Here is a 19,470-nt window from a genome sequence, read left to right on the forward strand (position 1 = left end):
TTATGCATTATTATTATTATAAATAATGGTAGTTTACGCTTGAAGGGAAACCCAGCATATTGTATATTTTCGTTTTGACGGTAAATCCTTTGAAGCGTGAACTACTAAACAACCCTTTCGGAACTATCTGCTGGTGGTCTTGTTTTTTCCAGTAATACGAATTCTAAAGGAAACATCGCCAGCAGAGAGAAGGGAGTTGAAAGAAGGTTTTCGTACTGGACGGACGGCTGGATATTACAGGAGTTAATTATATCCAGAGTTGTCGAAGTCATATAATGGAGGAGTAACAGAAACTCACTTTTCTCCGCCATCCTGCACAAGACGAGACCAGCCATAAGCGTCGTAACATCAGGACACTATCTTCGCCAAATTTCCGAGGAATTGAATTGATAAGGTACGTCATTACGAAAGATATGCTGACTTCTAAAGTGATTCCCTGTCAATTTGTTTATCGTGTATAAATATTCCCTTGCTCGATTCCCAATTAATAAACTCTGTGGATTTGGTATTTAAACTATTCATAATTTATCACTGCTGTAACTTTGCGTGTTACCATATGAAAGTTTTTTGGATTAGAGGCAGTTTTTACTTAATTAGCCAATGTTATGTTGTGTTTACTTTACGCCGAAGTTTTCGGATCATTGGGCCTTTCGTGGTTAGGTGGTTGCCACGTTGAATTGGAGGCAGAATATGTAGGCTATATATTTTTCATTTCTCAGAATTCAATTTAATTGTAAAGTTAACTACTGAGTTTAGCGACTTGAGTGAAATAGCAGAGCTTGCGCTTTTACCTTAAACTCATTTTACTACAGTTATTGAATTGAGTGATTTAGCAAAACTTGCCTTTACCTTTTGAAAATAGTATTTCGTTTATGTCCTCAGGGTTTCTTGAAAAGCGAGGAGGGTAGGAGAAGGAAGACAGCATACCTGTAGTTACTTCTGACACAGGAAAATCCTTCTCTACGTCAACAAGCCCACCAGCAACCAGTTCAAAATTTAACTTCACATGGAAGTTCAACCTTTCATTAAAGTGAACATTTTTAATGGACTTGTTTTATTCCTTCCATCGTACAATTTTCAAGATGGCGCCCAACGTGGGGCTCGAGTAAGAAATTTGGTTGCTGGTTGGTCTCGTTGAGTGTAGGATTGGCGGGGAGAATGAAGAAAGTACGAGAATTTTCGAATTTATCAGTGTTGAAATTTTGTTTATAATTTAAGTTGTCCTTGAATTTTACCTAGTTTATATTTTGGTTTTGGTATTGTCATGAAACTGTCAATTCTAGGACATTCTTATGTTAGAGATTTGGAGCTTAGGGTTAATAGCTCAACAATTGTGATTGAAGACATCTTTTGATGTTCAGTTTCTTGGTTTTCCTGGTGCCACATTTAATTATTTTTTGAATAATCTAGCTCTCCTAGAAGATGTTTTCACGTATAACCCCGATTATTTGTTGGTAATTTTAGGAGGTAATGATTTGAAGTCTCGTGTAGATTTGTCAGTGGTAAAGAATAATTGCAAAGAATTTTACAAGATTCTGAGATCCAGGTTACCAAGATCTTGTATAATTGCATCTCAAATTGAAATCCGATTTTATGAAAGGAGAAATCGGTTTGATAGCCCATGCGTGGAAGAATTCAAGTTAATGAGGCGTTATCTCAATAAATTTATTAACAAGTTGAGTTTCAAGAATTACTTGTTCAGAGTAGAGGGTCCAGGTAGATTAGATAATAGAAGGTTATACAGGGACGCCGCACATTTAAACTCTGTTGGGTTAGATCTGCTCTATAGATTGATTTGTGATTGTCTGAAATATTGTTTTAATAGCAATCAGCAAAGATGTCAGAATTATCGCTTTTGATAAATTCTCGGAAATACATCCGCAGTCAAGTGACTAAGAATGTCAATCGAATTGAATATTGTAAATTGGGTTCAGAAGTTGAACGGCGATCACTTATCTCTAAATTTCATGGATTTGCTGAAGAGCTGAAGGTTTATAATTCTAAAATAGCTAAGTTATTATGGGCAGAAGAGGAAGATGAATCAAAATTGAATATTGAATTTGAAGCTTGTGAGAGCTACTTGGATAAAATAAACTTTTTTATAGCTACCCTTGAGGCTACTAAAGATTCAGTTCCTCCCCATTCTGTACTTGAAGAAGCTAGAAGCCTTTTGAAAAGCCCTACAGCTCCTTTACCAGCATTTAAAAGTGTAGAGGGAGAAAATATAGAGAAATTTCTTTCTGAATTTGAAGAGGTTATTAAAACCTTCAAGTACACTCAGAGAGACAAATTACTGCTGCTGAAGCAACAAGTGTCAGGTCGTGCATCCATACTACTCGATTCACTTGAAACAGACAAACAGACATATGAAGATGCAAAATTAATTTTAAGGTCTGCTTTAGCATCCCCTAGGTTTCAGAAGTTTACGTTAATAAAACAGTTGACAGATATGAAAATGCCTTACCAAACTGATCCATTTGCGTACGTTGGTCAGATGAAAAATTTCATGGAATCTGTTAAGTTGTTGAAAATGGAAGTGGACGATTTTTTGAACTATTTCTTTTGGAATGGCATGAACAGCACCTTCCAATCTCAGCTAGTAAATATTACCAATAAGACGAGGCCCTCCCTTTCAGAAATTAATGATAACATTTTTGAAGCATGTGAACGATATGCCATAGCATCTCAGAAAATTTATACAAAAGTTAAGAAGTTTCCCAAAACTTCAGAGACTGTTAATCTAGCCTCTAATGTGAATGTTGAAGGGCAGCCTACTAAGGCGAAATGCTCTTTATGTGCTTATGACAGAGCAACTGATGATCACCAAGTTTTCAAGTGCCCGGTTTATAATAGTAATAAGGCAAAGGTGGATAAGCTGAAAGAGATAGGAGGTTGCCTTAAGTGTGCCAGTTCCTCTCATTCTGCGGGTTTGTGCAAATTTAGACTTCATAAGAAATGCAGAGGATGTAATGGCTGGGATTTCACCTTTCTCTGCATTAAAAGAGATTCCCCAAAAGAAGAGGTGGTCAATGCTAGAAGTCTTAACAAAAACTCCAATTTAGTTAATGAGAAATCTGAAAAGGTTTCCACGGGGGTAGTATTTTCAGTGGATGCTCTTCAGTGCTATGGCAATAGATCTGCTCTACCAACTTTCACTTGTCAGCTAGAGGACCATACCCAAATAAGAGGTTTACAAGACTCGGGCTGTCAGTGTAATTTTATTACGGATAGAGCGGTTAAGAAGATTCAGTTCAAAGTTTTGAGGAGAAATGTGAGCCTTACTGTTAATGGTTTTAACTCTGCTAAATCATATAATACAAAGGTTGTGGAACTGAATTTAAAATTTGGTCAGGAAATTTGCAAGGTGGAGGCCCTATGTGTACCTTATATAAATATAAATTTGAAGTTGCCTAATTTGTTCAGGGTGGCAAGCCATTTCTCTGCTAAGGGTTACACCCTTGCAGATACTGTAAACAGTTGCTAAATAATGGGGATGAGTTAAATAGTATAGATTTCATCCTAGGCACTAACTCTGCTCACTGCACTATGGCGTCAACAGTTAGGTTTGGACAGGATAGTCCTTCAGTATACTTTCAAACTTCCTTTGGAGTGATGCTTCTTGGTAATGTTGACACAATGTTAAAAAATTTACATTGCCTTCCTGATTTAAATGCAGTTGAAACTTCAATTACTTGCAAATCTGATGTTGCTCAGTTGGATGTAGGTTCTCTTGATTCCATTGGCCTTGGATTAGGTAAATTTAATGATGAATCTATATTGGAGCATGAGGAAATGGTGGTAGAAGCTAATTTTCTAGTTTTAAATGAGAACGGGGGCATAAATGAGCAAGCACTACAAAAGGCCACCGAGCAAATGTTGGAATATGACTGCAAAAGGATCCTTAATTATGATAAGGAAGAGAATGAGACATCTGTGGAACTCAATAACTCTCTAGTAAGATATGCACTTAACAATGCCACTGTTAATGAGGATGGAAGAATATCAATGCCTCTGCTATGGAACAGTAAGGTGTCCCACTTACTTGGTAAAAATTATAAACTAGCTGAAGCAGTGTTAAAGTCAAATTTAAAGAAGCTTTGCAAAAGGGAGATGCATCTGAAACTCATGGATGAAGTCATTAAAGAACAAGAAAATTAAGGAATAATTGAAAAGATCCCAAACCTTAAGCATTACCTAACTGAACATCCTGAACATAGTTTTTTACCCCACATGGGGGTGTTTAAACTTGATCGAGAGACTACAAAATGCAGAGTAGTATTTCTATCAAACATATTTGAGGCTGACCCTAGAAAACCCATGACAGTAAGCCATAACCAGGCAATTCATCCAGGGCCGTCGTTAAACCAAAAGTTAAGTTCAGCCTTACTTAACTTACGATTTGGTTCGAAAATATTGTGCTTTGATCTCAAAAAGGCTTTTAATCAGATAGCACTTAGACCTTCAGATCAGAATAAATTACTTTTTCTTTGGGTTAGAAGTGTGAAGAAGAAAGATTTTTCCTTAGTTGGTTACAAGAATCTTAGATTGAGTTTTGGTTTAAGATGCAGCCCTACAATTTTGATGTTGAGTCTTTATAAGATACTGGTTTTGGATGTGGAGGATGATAATCAAGAGGTAAAAAATATGAAGAAATTGCTTTATCAGTTGTTTTATATGGATAATGGAGCTTATACCTGCAAAAATTCTGATACCTTGGAATGGGCCTATACTCGGCTAACAAATATATTTTCTCCCTATAGAATAGAATTGCAACAAATTGTTACCAATGATGGGCCACTTCAAGAAGTCATTGACTCAGACTGGGATCAACATACATTAACAGAAGTTAAACTTTTAGGTTTGAAATGGAATAGGGAGTTGGATACCCTTTCAACTTTTCCCATTGTTTTGGAAGCTTCGGCAAGTACGAAGAGGTCCATCCTCAAGTCCATTGCTTCAAACTTTGATTTGTATAATATCAATGGTCCAGTATTTAATAGGGCAAGGATATTTATGCATGGTTTACAGTGTGATAAGTCATTAGGATGGGATGATATTTTACCTGCGGAAAAGCTAAAAGAATGGAAATGCATTGCAAGGCAAGCTAATTCTACGCCTGAAATTGTTGTTCAAAGATTTGTTGGGGAAAGAGATGGACAATACAGACTTCTTGCTTGTGTAGATGCTAGCAGTATGATATATGGAGCTGTTCTGTATATAGAGAACATTGATACTGGCCAAACAAATTTTTTATTAGCCAAAAACAGGCTGATAAACAGACAGTCTAATACTAAGTCCATCCCTTCCCTGGAGTTACAAGCCATTTGCTTGGGTGTGGAGTTGTTAATTGATTTGTATAAAGATTTAGGAGGACCTGATTGCCTCGTTCCAATTGCAATAAAAAGTTTGGATTTTTACTCTGATAGTTTGGTAGCTCTTTCTTGGATCAATTCATATTCCTATAAACTGGATAAGATGCAGAAAAGGTCTGTATTTGTTCTTAACAGGCTACAGCAAATAGATAAGTTATGTGAAACGTTTCCTGTTAATTTTACTTTCATCACTGGAACTGCCAATCCTGGAGACTGCATAACAAGAACCTTGTCCTATAAACAGTTAATTAATACAAACTATTTTTCCGGACCTCAACCTGATATCCACCAGTCTATAGTCAGTCAAGATATTTTGAGAGTTACAGTTCCTAACCCTAGGGCTACCCTTGACTTCAAAGAGGAGATTGTTTTAAGTAATGTTTGTGCACAAGACCTTAGGGAGGACGTTGCTGAGCATCTAGTTTCTCCAAACAGATACTCTAGTTTCTCTCTCATGGTTAAAGTGCATGCCAGGGTTGCTCAGTGTTTTGCTAAGTGGAAAGCTACAGTTACAGCTAGAAAAATGTTATTTTTATTAATAAAATAAATTTTTGAATATACTTACCCGATAATCATGTAGCTGTCAACTCCGTTGCCCGACAGAATTCTATGGAGGGATACGCCAGCTATCACAATACTAGAAGGGGGTGTATTTACCAGCGCCACCTGTGGCCAGGTACTCAAGTACTTCTTGTTGACACCTCCTCAATTATTCCTCGGTCCACTGGTTCTCTATGGGGAGGAAGGGAGGGTCGATTAAATCATGATTATCGGGTAAGTATATTCAAAAATTTATTTTATTAATAAAAATAACATTTTTCAATATTAAACTTACCCGATAATCATGTAGCTGATTCACACCCAGGGGGGTGGGTGAAAAACCAGTGTACAAGACTAAAGGATAGCTAAGTATCCCGTATTTCATATAATCAGTTATCCACAATAACAATGAAATAATAAGTACCTGGTAAGGAAGTCGACTTGAACCGTTACTCTGCCTTTAATAAGATCGTCTTCCTTACTGAGCGCAGCGTTCCTCTTGGGAGGCTGAATCAACTCAAAGGTGCTAAAGTATACAGGGCTGCAACCCATACTAAAGGACCTCATCACAACCTTTAACCTTGGCGCTTCTCAAGAAAGAATTGACCACCCGCCAAATCAACAAGGATGTGGAAGGCTTCTTAGCCGACCGTACAACCCATAAAAAGTATTCAAGAGAAAGGTTAAAAAGTTATGGGATTATGGGAATGTAGTGGCTGAGCCCTCGCCTACTACTGCATTCGTTGCTACGAATGGACCCAGGGTGTAGCAGTACTCGTAAAGAGACTGGACATCTTTGAGATAGAATGATGCGAACACTGACTTGCTTCTCCAATAGGTTGCATCCATAACACTCTGCAGAGAACGGTTCTGTTTGAAGGCCACTGAAGTAGCCACAGCTCTCACTTCATGTGTCCTTACCTTCAGCAAAGCAAGGTCTTCTTCCTTCAGATGAGAATTTGCTTCTCTAATCAGAAGCCTGATGTAGTAAGAAACTGAGTTCTTAGACATTGGTAGAGAAGGCTTCTTGATAGCACACCATAAGGCTTCTGATTGTCCTCGTAATGGTTTTGACCTTCTTAGATAGTACTTAAGAGCTCTAACTGGGCAAAGTACTCTCTCCAGTTCGTTCCCCACCATGTTGGACAGGCTTGGGATCTCGAACGACTTAGGCCAAGGACGGGAAGGAAGCTCGTTTTTAGCCAAAAAACCGAGCTGCAAGGAACATGTAGCCGTTTCAGATGTGAAACCTATGTTCCTGCTGAAGGCGTGGATCTCACTTACTCTTTTACCTGTTGCTAAGCACACGAGGAAAAGAGTTTTTAATGTGAGGTCCTTAAAAGAGGCTGATTGGAGCGGTTCAAATCCTGATGACATTAGGAACCTTAGGACCACGTCTAGATTCCAGCCTGGAGTGGACAACCGACGTTCCTTTGAGGTCTCAAAAGACCTAAGGAGGTCCTGTAGATCTTTGTTGGAGGAAAGATCCAAGCCTCTGTGGCGGAAAACCGCTGCCAACATACTTCTGTAACCCTTGATCGTAGGAGCTGATAGGGATCTTACGTTCCTTAGATGTAACAGGAAGTCAGCAATCTGGGTTACAGTGGTACTGGTTGAGGAAACTGCATTGGCCTTGCACCAGCTTCGGAAGACTTCCCATTAAGACTGATAGACTCTGAGAGTGTATGTCGTCCTTGCTCTGGCAATCGCTCTGGCTGCCTCCTTCGAAAAGCCTCTAGCTCTTGAGAGTCTTTCGATAGTCTGAAGGCAGTCAGACGAAGAGCGTGGAGGTTTGGGTGTACCTTCTTTACGTGAGGTTGACGCAGAAGGTCCACTCTAGGAGGAAGAGTCCTGGGAACGTCGACCAGCCATTGCAGTACCTCGGTGAACCATTCTCTCGCGGGCCAGAGGGGAGCAACCAACGTCAGCCGTGTCCCTTTGTGAGAGGCGAACTTCTGAAGTACCCTGTTGACAATCTTGAACGGCGGGAATGCATACAGGTCGAGATGGGACCAATCCAGCAGAAAGGCATCCACGCGAACTGCTGCTGGGTCTGGAATCGGAGAACAATACAAGAGGAGCCTCTTGGTCATCGAGGTAGCGAATAGATCTATGGTTGGCTGACCCCACAGGGCCCAAAGTCTGCTGCAAACATTCTTGTGAAGGGTCCACTCTGTGGGGAAGACCTGACCCTTCCGGCTGAGGCGATCTGCCATGACATTCATAACGCCCTGAATGAGCCTCGTTACCAGCGTGAGCTTTCGATCTTTTGACCAAATGAGGAGGTCCCTTGCGATCTCGAACAACTTCCTCGAATGAGTCCCTCCCTGCTTGGAGATGTAAGCCAAGGCTGTGGTGTAGTCGGAGTTCACCTCCACCACCTTGTTAAGCTGGAGGGACTTGAAGTTTATCAAGGCCAGATGAACTGCCAACAACTCCTTGCAATAGATGTGAAGTGTCCTTTGCTCCTGATTCCATGTTCCCGAGCATTCCTGTCCGTCCAGTGTCGCACCCCAGCCCGTGTCCGATGCGTCCGAGAAGAGACGGTGGTCGGGGGTCTGAACAGCCAATGGTAGACCTTCCTTGAGAAGAATGCTGTTCTTCCACCACGTTAGAGTAGACCTCATCTCTTCGGAAACAGGAACTGAGCCCGTCTCTAGCGTCATGTCCTTTATCCAGTGAGCAGCTAGATGATACTGAAGGGGGCGGAGGTGGAGTCTCCCTAACTCGATGAACAGGGCCAGCGATGAAAGTGTCCCTGTTAGACTCATCCACTGCCTGACTAAGCATCGGTTCCTTCTCAGCATGCTCTGGATGCATTCTAGGGCTTGGAAGATCCTTGGGGCCGACGGACAAGTCCGAAAAGCTCGACTCTGAAGATCCATACCCAAGGAGACAATGGTCTGGGATGGAACGAGCTGAGACTCCTCAAAATTGACCAGGAGGCCCAGTTCCTTGGTCAGATCCATAGTCCATTTGAAAATCTCCAGACAGCAACGACTTGTGGGAGCTCTTAAAAGCCAGTCGTCTGACGGAGCCGGACACAAGATCATGATACTGCTGCACAGTCTGTAAACTGTCAATCATGGGCAAGCGAGGAAGTACAGTGACAACCCGAATCTGTCTAGACTGTCTGGGTCGTACAGACAACTCCTTAACGGGTTGCTGAGGTTGCCGCACTGCGTCACAACAAGTCCCTTCTGTTGGTTGTTGAACGTCTTCCCCGTGACACATTGACTCCGTAAACAAAAAATCCTCTAACAAGGACTAAGCTTGGACTGCATGTCATGCAACACAGCTCAAGGTCTATGGGAGCAGGTGTGGTAACAGACGGGATTAGCGGCTGAAGTGGAACCATTACCTTCCCTGTAAGCATGTTATGCTTAAATAAAAGTCCATAAGAGGTTATGCAGCTAAAGGCTCCCTCCAAATGACAGAGTCCTCAAGGGAATATCAGAAGGAGGGAGAAAAGAACTTTCTCATCTACAGGGACCTTATCCTAGAAAAGCTAAGTTCTCTGAGTGAGGGTTCACTGGTGCAAAAGCAGCAGACTAGAAGGCAACGTTATGAAACTGCTTGACAGTCTAGTGAGTTGGCAACAACCCAAGATGTGTTGAGAAGCATGCGGTAAGGTATGCAGAGCATGATGTATGCAGAGTATGCTGTATGCAGAGCATGCTGTATGTAGAGCATGTTGTATGCAGAGCATGCTGAATGCAGAGTATGCTGTATGCAGAGCATGTTGTATGCAGAGCATGCTGAATGCAGAGCATGTAGTAAGCAGAGCCTGCTGTAAGCAGAGCCTGCTGTAAGGAAAGCAGAGCGTGTGCATGGCGTTTAACATTTCTCAGAAATTCCATGACCAGTGCTAGAGTGCTTTATGCATGCTTGCATGGGGTTTAAACCATGGTATGAAAATGGAGGTAAGGTATGCTGAACAGCAGAGTCAGAACGAGCTGGAACAACAATAGTTGTGGTTTCCTCTTCAAGACTCCGATGAGGGAACACCTGAGGCTCAGTCTGCAAAGGCTGAATAAAAGACAAGCAGAAGGAAGGCGCATGGGTGGAGGAGGCTGACTCCTAGCATGAGTGGTTGAACCCAAGGGTTGCGCTTGCTGTGCGGTTGGCGGAAGCGGAGTAGCAAGTTCCAGTTCCTGTGGTGTGAGCGGAGCGCGATGAGGAAGAGGCTGCGCAGAACAAGGTAAATGTCTCGCAAGCTGAGGCTCCTGAGGCGCAAGGCTAAGGTGTTGTGGTGCTTGCCTTGTGGAGGGTTGAGCTCGCTGCAGCGAGAGCTGAGGAGACTGACTCATGGACGGGAGAGGTTGTTGTACCTCAACCGAGTGTTGTATCACTGGTGGAGCAGCAAGTGGAGGCGGAGGAAGAGAGGTATAATCCTCCTGATCCCAATGTAAAGGTTGCCTTAAGGAAGGCGGAGGCTGAACACCACAGGGAACAGCAAACTCAGCACGTGGCTTAACATCGTACGCCTGGCAGGTGGAACTGCTGGCAGGTGGAACTGCTGGCAGGTGGTACTGCGATCAGGCGGAGCGAGTGTAGGTGGAGGGAGTGTAGGCGGAGGCGGAGGAGCAACACTCTCAGCCCGACACTCACGCATCAAGTCCGAAAGCTGTGCTTGCATGGACTGTAGTAGAGTCCACAACATCGTACGCCTGGCAGATGGTACTGTGATCAGGCGGAGCGAGTGTAGGTGGAGGGAGTGTAGGCGGAGGCGGAGGAGCAACACTCTCAGCCCGACACTCACGCATCAAGTCCGAAAGCTGTGCTTGCATGGACTGTAGTAGAGTTCACAACATCGTACGCCTGGCAGTGGTACTGTGATCAGGCGGAGCGATCATAGGCGGGGGGGAGTGTAGGCGGAGGCGGAGGCGCAACACTCTCAGCCCGACACTCACGCATCAAGACCGAAAGTTGTGACTGTATGGACTGCAGTAGAGTTAACTTGGGGTCGGCAGACACTAAGTTCTGCTGAGGTAAAGCCTTAACAGCAGAGATCTGTTGTGGCAGAACCTTACTCCTCTTAGGCGGAGTGTAATCAACTGATGACTGAGGAGAGTCAGAGCTAACCCAATGACTGCATTCGGGTTGTGAACTTTAACTTCGTACGTCTGGCATAGGTCTGGACTTAACGTTTAAGAGGTCTTGAGACCTGAGACCAGCGTTACTCTGCCTTTATTTTCTCCCCTAATCTCTTCTGCAGACGAGCAAAATAAGGGCTCAATCGTCTGCGGGTGGGAGTGACGGTCTCGGTAAGACACGCCCACAACCACCGAGAATACTTCTGTGCGCCGATCAAGGCCTGCTGAACCCTTATGCCCTTCGACATTGCTTCTCCCCTGGGCTTGGGAGCTTGCAAGAGGTCCCGGACTGGGAGGACGACTGGCGCGCACAAAAGTACCCTCACGCACTAATCACTTATCACTTTGATTTCTGTTTGCACTTATTTCACTGAACTCGAAACTTTAAGTGGTTTGTACCTGAAATACGCAATTCTATCCTTTCTCAAAGTTAGTAATTGCGAAAACAGAATTACAATGTAACAGAAAAATCTAATGAAAGATAATTCAGTGGTTGGAAAGAGACTAAACACTAGATCACTCTAGAAACGTTTAGTTTCTTCCCCTAAAGAGACTAGGGAGAAGAGCAAAAACGATAACGACGTTACTCGTACGCCTGGCAGGCTTGAATGAAACGTTTATCCTCTTTCTCCCTCCGTCTCTATCTCTCTCTCTCTCTCTCTCTCTTGACTTAGAACCTGAGAGAAGAGCCCAATCATATATATCGTTAAAACATATTATTGTTAAAGGAAAAAACTGAAAAGTTCCTTTATTAGGATCAAAACCATTAAGTTAAGAAAGAATGAACAAAACGCTAGACACGGTTACTCTTACTGCAACGTGAAACCGTGAACATTCTTTCTCTATCGTAACGATAGAGTGCAAGTTGAACGTTCTGAACGTCAACAACTGCAGAGACAAAACAAAACGTTAGTTCAACTTTGAAAACAGTACGAGACTGTCAAAGAAAATCTTTCAAACTCTGTGGCGGAAATAGCATAATATGTTAACAGGTAAAACCGAAATGACGGGCTCAAAGTTTATTAACTTCGGTAAAAGACCGCCTACTATTAGGAAGGTCGAATATAAACAAATATAAAAATTAATTTAAAGAGTTTATAATAAAAGGAAGTTAATCGAAGAGGCCTATAAGAGGCGGAGAGATATAAAATAAATCTATAACTTTAGTTAAGCAAAATTAAGAAAGAGAGTCTATACTCTCTTAGACACCAACACTTCCGTCTAAGGGAAGGATCGGCCATTGAAAGGTGAACGAGAGTTCATACTCTCTCGTCACCATAATTAATCAAATTAATTCCAAAAGCTAACTAAGCTAATATAGAAGTTTCCAGTAAAGCGACAGCCGAAATCAAAGAGAAATACTTCACCAAAGTCGTGAAAATACTCCAAGAACATAAGCGTATCCCAGAACGTCTTGCCGGAAGCACGACAGAGGAATAATTGAGGAGGTGTCAACAAGAAGTACTTGAGTACCTGGCCACAGGTGGCGCTGGTAAATACACCCCCTTCTAGTATTGTGATAGCTGGCGTATCCCTCCATAGAATTCTGTCGGGCAACGGAGTTGACAGCTACATGATTATCGGGTAAGTTTAATATTGAAAACTGAAGGTTCCCGTTGAATCTAATGATACAGGATTTTATGTGAAATCTCTGAAGATGATCATATTGAAAGAACAAAAAATTCAGTTTCCTAGTGTTTTGGAGTATTTTGCATCCAATTCTAAACTTCTTAAGGATATACCTAATTTGGTAAGACAGTTGAATGTTTACCCAGATAAAGATGGAATTCTCAGAGTCAAAAGCAAGTTTGACAGGTGGAAAGGTAAACAGAGGTGTTGCTTCCCAATCTTGCTGTTTAACAAAAGTTCCTTGACAGAACTGATAATCAGGAGTCTTCATATAAAACTCAAGCATGCTGGTTATTATTCTGTTCTGAATGAGCTACGCAAGAAGTTCTGGATACCACAATGTTTTTCAGCTGTTAAAAGAGTGGTAAAAGATTGTGTCATCTGTAAAAGGTACAAGGAGCATACCATTCGGTTAAATCAGTCCCCTTACCGGGAGTTTAGAATGGATCCTTCCCAGATTCCCTTCAGTTATGTATATATTGATTATTTTGGACCATATTTTGTAAAGCAACAGGGTAGTAAGGTGAAGGTTTGGATTCTGTGTATGAGCTGTATGTATACAAGGGCCATTAATTTGAAATTATGCTTGGATTTGTCAGTCAAGGAATTTTTGAGATCATTCACTCTACATACCTTTGAACATGGTTTACCACAATTTGTAGTGAGCGATTTGGGGACACAACTTGTTGCCGGGGCTAATGTTATTGCAGATTTTTTAAAAGATCCTGATACTCAGTCATACTTTGAAGAAAATGGAATTAAACCTATTGAATTTGAAAATTATTACAAGGGTTGTAGCCAAATGGGTTCTTTAGTGGAAATTTGCATAAAAATGGTAAAACATCTAATTAACAAATCCATTAAAACAAATGTGTTAGACATAAGGGATATGGCCTTTCTTATATCTCAGGCAACTCATCTTATAAATCGTCGTCCCATTGCCTTTAAGGATGGTTTAAGGGATGTGCCTGATGAATCTGTACCTAGCCCAATAACTCCAGAAATTTTAATACATGGCTATGAGTTAACCTCTGTTAACATTATACCCGAATTGCAGTGTGATCCTGAATTAGATGGAGAGTATGACTTAAAAAATTCACCCTCAAGAATAATTGAGGACACTTACAACAAGCTGAGGAAGGTAAGAGAGAACCTGATTAGAATTTATCATTCTGAATTTTTGACGACATTGATAAATCAAGCAGTTGATAAGACTGACAGATACAAGCCTGTTACCCATAAAATCATTGAAGCTGGAGACATTGTTTTGCTGAAGGATCCTCATACTAAGGCCTTAAATTATCCACTTGGGATTGTTAAGGGGGTGGTAAAGAATGACCTTGGAGAGGTGACCAATGCTCAGATTTTGAAAGGGAAGTCTGGTGAAGTTGTGAAAAGACATGTTACCAGCCTTATACCCTTGCTCAGGGATAAAGGTTGTATTAGTGGCATTGCTCCCTCTGTGAGACCCAAGAAAACTATAGCAGTGGACTCTAATTATAGGTATCCAAAGAGAGCAGCTGCCGTTGCTTCAGGATTAAGGACTAAGGAGATGCTCCTAGAATAAATCAAGAACTTCCTCAGATTTTCAAAGCCTAGAAAATCCGAGCTCCTTCCCTGGAGTGTTAGGAATTCTGTTTAATTAATGTTGTTCCTTTTGGTGTTGCTACAGTATTTGGTTAGCAAATCATGTATTCCTTTGTTTATTAATATTCTTTCTGGGTAAACCTGTGTTACCCAGTGATAACTTATGCATTATTATTATTATAAATAATGGTAGTTTACGCTTGAAGGGAAACCCAGCATATTGTATATTTTCGTTTTGACGGTAAATCCTTTGAAGCGTGAACTACTAAACAACCCTTTCGGAACTATCTGCTGGTGGTCTTGTTTTTTCCAGTAATACGAATTCTAAAGGAAACATCGCCAGCAGAGAGAAGGGAGTTGAAAGAAGGTTTTCGTACTGGACGGACGGCTGGATATTACAGGAGTTAATTATATCCAGAGTTGTCGAAGTCATATAATGGAGGAGTAACAGAAACTCACTTTTCTCCGCCATCCTGCACAAGACGAGACCAGCCATAAGCGTCGTAACATCAGGACACTATCTTCGCCAAATTTCCGAGGAATTGAATTGATAAGGTACGTCATTACGAAAGATATGCTGACTTCTAAAGTGATTCCCTGTCAATTTGTTTATCGTGTATAAATATTCCCTTGCTCGATTCCCAATTAATAAACCCTGTGGATTTGGTATTTAAACTATTCATAATTTATCACTGCTGTAACTTTGCGTGTTACCATATGAAAGTTTTTTGGATTAGAGGCAGTTTTTACTTAATTAGCCAATGTTATGTTGTGTTTACTTTACGCCGAAGTTTTCGGATCATTGGGCCTTTCGTGGTTAGGTGGTTGCCACGTTGAATTGGAGGCAGAATATGTAGGCTATATATTTTTCATTTCTCAGAATTCAATTTAATTGTAAAGTTAACTACTGAGTTTAGCGACTTGAGTGAAATAGCAGAGCTTGCGCTTTTACCTTAAACTCATTTTACTACAGTTATTGAATTGAGTGATTTAGCAAAACTTGCCTTTACCTTTTGAAAATAGTATTTCGTTTATGTCCTCAGGGTTTCTTGAAAAGCGAGGAGGGTAGGAGAAGGAAGACAGCATACCTGTAGTTACTTCTGACACAAGAAAATCCTTCTCTACATCAACAAGCCCACCAGCAACCAGTTCAAAATTTAACTTCACATGGAAGTTCAACCTTTCATTAAAGTGAACATTTTTAATGGACTTGTTTTATTCCTTCCATCGTACAATTTTCAAGACGTCCCCTTAAGTCCTACGACATTACTTCTCCCTGGTGCAGGGGAGCCTGAAAGAGGTCTCGGACTAGGGGAGCGACAAGCACGAACAAACGAACCCTCCGCAACACAGAACATGTTTTTTGCACTTACTTCACTGATATCGTATTTTTCAATAATTTCACATTAGGCATGAATAAAACTGATTTCTACCTGAAGAACGCAATTCTCCCTTACATCAAAAGGTTATAATTGCGACATGAGTCGTATAATGTAAGCACATTAGTACAAAATGAAACACACATGCAAAAATCAGTAAACATATATATCGAATAAAACGGAAATATATAAAGTTAAAAAGGATCAGTGACTGGGGAGGAGACTAAACACTAGTTCACTAAAGACTACGTTTTCAATCTCTCACCGTACAGTGCCTTGGGACGAGAATAAAAACTAAAAACGTTTTATCCTCTCTCCCCGTACAGAGACTTGGGACGAGAGTAAAAAACTGAATCGAGAATAACGTTACTCGCTCCCAAACTCCTTGTACAGAGACTTGGGACGAGAATAAAGATCGGATCGTTCTCTCTTTCTCTCTCTCTCTCTCTCTCTCTTGTCACACACAAGAGAATTGCCCACTCACCCTTCGTCAATAAACAGGTTATTTGACCAAAGGAAAAAACTGAAAGGACTAAGAAATTGAAAATTAACAAGTTCCTTTAAATAAGTATCTAAAACACTTCAGTTTGAAAGAAGAATGAACAAAACGTCAAAATCGATTTACTCTTTCTGCAAAGTGAAACCGTGATTCTCTCTTTCTCTATCGTAATGATAGAGCGCAAACTGCGTAGCATAAATAAACCAAACGTTAGTTCATCTTTGAAAAAAACAGCACGAAGACTATTCAAAGAATATATTTCTTAAAATATTTTCTAAAAAATATTAATTTCATAACTCTTACAGAGCAATTGATTTAAACTTAACAAAAATAAAAGTTGAATGGGCTCAACGTTCTTTAACTTCGTTTTCCAAGTTAGGACCGCCTATAAGGAATAGGTAACGGCCGCATATAAACAAAACAAAATTTATCTTGATGTTTAGTATAAATGGAAAGCTAATCGAAGAGGCCTAATAAAGGCGGGTGAGATATAAAATATATAGAGGAAAATCTATAAATATCAACAATAATTTATAACGTGATAAAATAATTACTAAAAGCCTTAAACACACTTCCGTACACTGAGGGAAGGGTCGGCCATCTTTACTCAATGGAAAAACCAGAGATAAAAAAAAAGAGCAAGGGCAAAACACTTTTCCTCTCCTTTCAAAAGCATTTCTTTTGAAGATAGTATTGAATAATCCAACACGGCGAAAGCAATAAAACCAAAACCAAGTACTTCACCAATTCGGTAGAAAACTCGAGGTCATAAAGCGAGTGGAACCAACTTGTCGACAAGACCGACAGAGAAGAACTGGAGCTGTTTACAAGTATATGCGGTATCTGGCCGATAGTCGGCGCTGGTGGGCACACCCGCAACCTTCATGGCGATCGCTCGCGAGTTTTTGGGAATCTGTCGAGCCGTCGGAGACGTCAGCTATTATATATTCACCGGCTAAGTTTAATATTTAAAATAAATACTTCAAACGCTCGAAAAAACTCCTAACAGGAGATGGTCTAGCTCTGAAGCAGACCATAAAATCTTGGAGCGTCTCATGGCTAAACGACAAGGAGAGTCCACTAGGCTTAAGAAGTCTCCCTGGGCAGAGGCAGGTACTCCCAAGCCGAGAACTTCTCCTGTGTCACACCAGCCGCTCGAGCGAGAACCTAATTAAGAAGGAGGAAAAGCAAAAGCAGACTTTCCTAAACTTCTCCTGGATTCCAACCAGTCTCCCAGTAAGAGCATGGCTCTCTTGGAAGAACAAGAGAGAACTGACTTCGTAAATGTAGGAGTCGAAGAAAGTCATGCCAAGAGTAAACTCAGACGGCGGAGCAGCCGTTACAAAACGAGTAGGACAAAATTTCCCTAAAGAAATTCATAATAATAAAACAAGGGATTGTTGGACAACCCTAGGTTACTCCTCTTCTGAATGACTCCCCAAAGGTACATTAGTTGAAAGGGGGTCATCAACTTGTTCAGAAGGCACATCATCTGATAAATCTAAAGTCTTGCGAGAAGGAGATTTATATTCAGAATGACGTGAAGGAAAAGCCTGACAGGCTACATCAACTTGTATATGAACAGAAGTTAAAGTTGGAGGGTCGATGTCACGTTGTGACTGCAGAAAATGTTATTCTACTACACGTCGTGACAGAAGTGACTGACGTTCAAACGTCACGTATTAACAGCGGTGACTGCTGTTCGATGCTATATCGTGACTACGGTGACTGACCCTCAACGTCACGTCATGTCTACGGTGTCTACCGCTCAACGTCACGTCGTGTCTGCGGTGTCTGCAGCTCAACGTCACGCTGTGACTGCGGTGGCTGACGTTCAAAGCGATCAAAGTTACATCGAGATTTATGCTCCGCATCTCGTTTAACAGCAAAGCTGACACTAGGGATAACGTCAGCGTGACGTAACAAAGCTCGTTTAGAGAAAATACAATAGCTTTAACAGCATATCTTGCAAAACACTTAACTTCGGATCAACCTGTGACTGCGGTGGCTGACGTTCAACGTCACGTAGTAACAGCGGTGACTGCTGATCGATGCTATATCGTGACTACGGTGACTGATGCTCGACGTCACGTCGTGTCTACGGTGTCTACCGCTCAACGTCACGTCGAGTCTGTGGTGACTGCAGCTCAACGTCACGCTGCACACTCTGAATAGATCGTGACGTCGGAAACGTCTGTACATGAACGTCATCGCTATGAACGGGACTCTCATGATGACTACAGCTAGGACGTTGAACTTGTTCTGAAAGAACTAATTAACGTTTCAACCGTCTCGAAACCTTACGCCCAGGTTTTTAAAAAGACGAATCATCGGAAGACGAGGAGAACTTCGTCTCTCCTGTCTTATGGCAAGGACGTGCTTGACGAGCAACGTCTGATACCTTTGAGGGAACGTCTGTTCGTTGGTTTACACCTCTCACTCCCTTAGGTCCTACGACATTCCTTCTCCCTGGTGCAGGGGAGCCTGAAAGAGGTCTCGGACTAGGCAAGCGACAAGCACGAACAAACGAACCCTCAGCAACACTGAACATGTTTTTCGCACTTTCTTCACTGATATCGCATTTTTTAATAATTTCACATTAGACATGAATAAAGCTGATTTCTACCTGAAGAACGCAATTCTCCCTTAAATCAAAAGGTTAGAATTGCGAAATATGTCGTATAATGTAAGCACATTAGTACAAAATGAAACACACATGCAAAAATTAATAAACATATACATATACTGTATATCGAATAAAACGGAAATATATAAAGTTAAAAAGATCAGTGACTGGGGAGGAGACTAAAACTAGTTCACTAAGGACTACGTTTTCAATCTCTCACCGTACAGTGCCTTGGGATGAGAATAAAAACTAAAAACGTTTTATCCTCTCTCCCCGTACAGAGACTTGGGACGAGAGTAAATATCTGAATCGAGAACAACGTTACTCGCTCCCAAACTCCTTGTACAGAGACTTGGGACGAGAATAAAGATCGGATCGTTCTCTCTTTCTCTCTCTCTCTCTTGTCACTCACAAGAGAATGGCTCACTCACTCTTCGTCAATAACAGGTTATCTGACTAAAGGAAAAAACTAAAAGGACTAAGAAATTGAAAATTAACATGTTCCTTTAAATTAGTATCTAAAAAACTTCAGTTTGTAAGAAGAATGAACAAAACGTCAAAATCGATTTACTTTTTCTGCAAAGTGAAACCGTGATTCTCTCTTTCTCTATCGTAACGATAGAGCGCAAACTGCGTAGCATAAATAAACCAAACGTTAGTTCATCTTTGAAAAACAGCACGAAGACTATTCAAAGAATAAATTTCTTAAAATATTTTCTAAAAATATTCATCTCATCAATCT

General features: G+C 41.1%; 1 protein-coding gene across 1 annotated transcript in view; it reads left to right on the forward strand.

Annotated features, from left to right (window-relative positions):
• Positions 1 to 1,351: 1,351 nt before the first annotated feature.
• Positions 1,352 to 19,470, forward strand: part of LOC137636688 (uncharacterized) — a 22,891-nt gene continuing 4,772 nt past the window's right edge. Inside the window, 3 exon segments of the mRNA XM_068369069.1 lie at positions 1,352 to 3,466; positions 3,469 to 4,858; positions 13,639 to 13,778. Of these exon segments, the coding sequence (XP_068225170.1) occupies positions 1,838 to 3,466; positions 3,469 to 4,858; positions 13,639 to 13,778 (3,159 nt within the window). The 5' untranslated portion in view covers positions 1,352 to 1,837.

This window comes from Palaemon carinicauda, unplaced genomic scaffold (genome assembly GCF_036898095.1).
Source record: "Palaemon carinicauda isolate YSFRI2023 unplaced genomic scaffold, ASM3689809v2 scaffold357, whole genome shotgun sequence".
In the NCBI taxonomy this organism is placed as follows: Eukaryota; Metazoa; Arthropoda; class Malacostraca; order Decapoda; family Palaemonidae; genus Palaemon; species Palaemon carinicauda.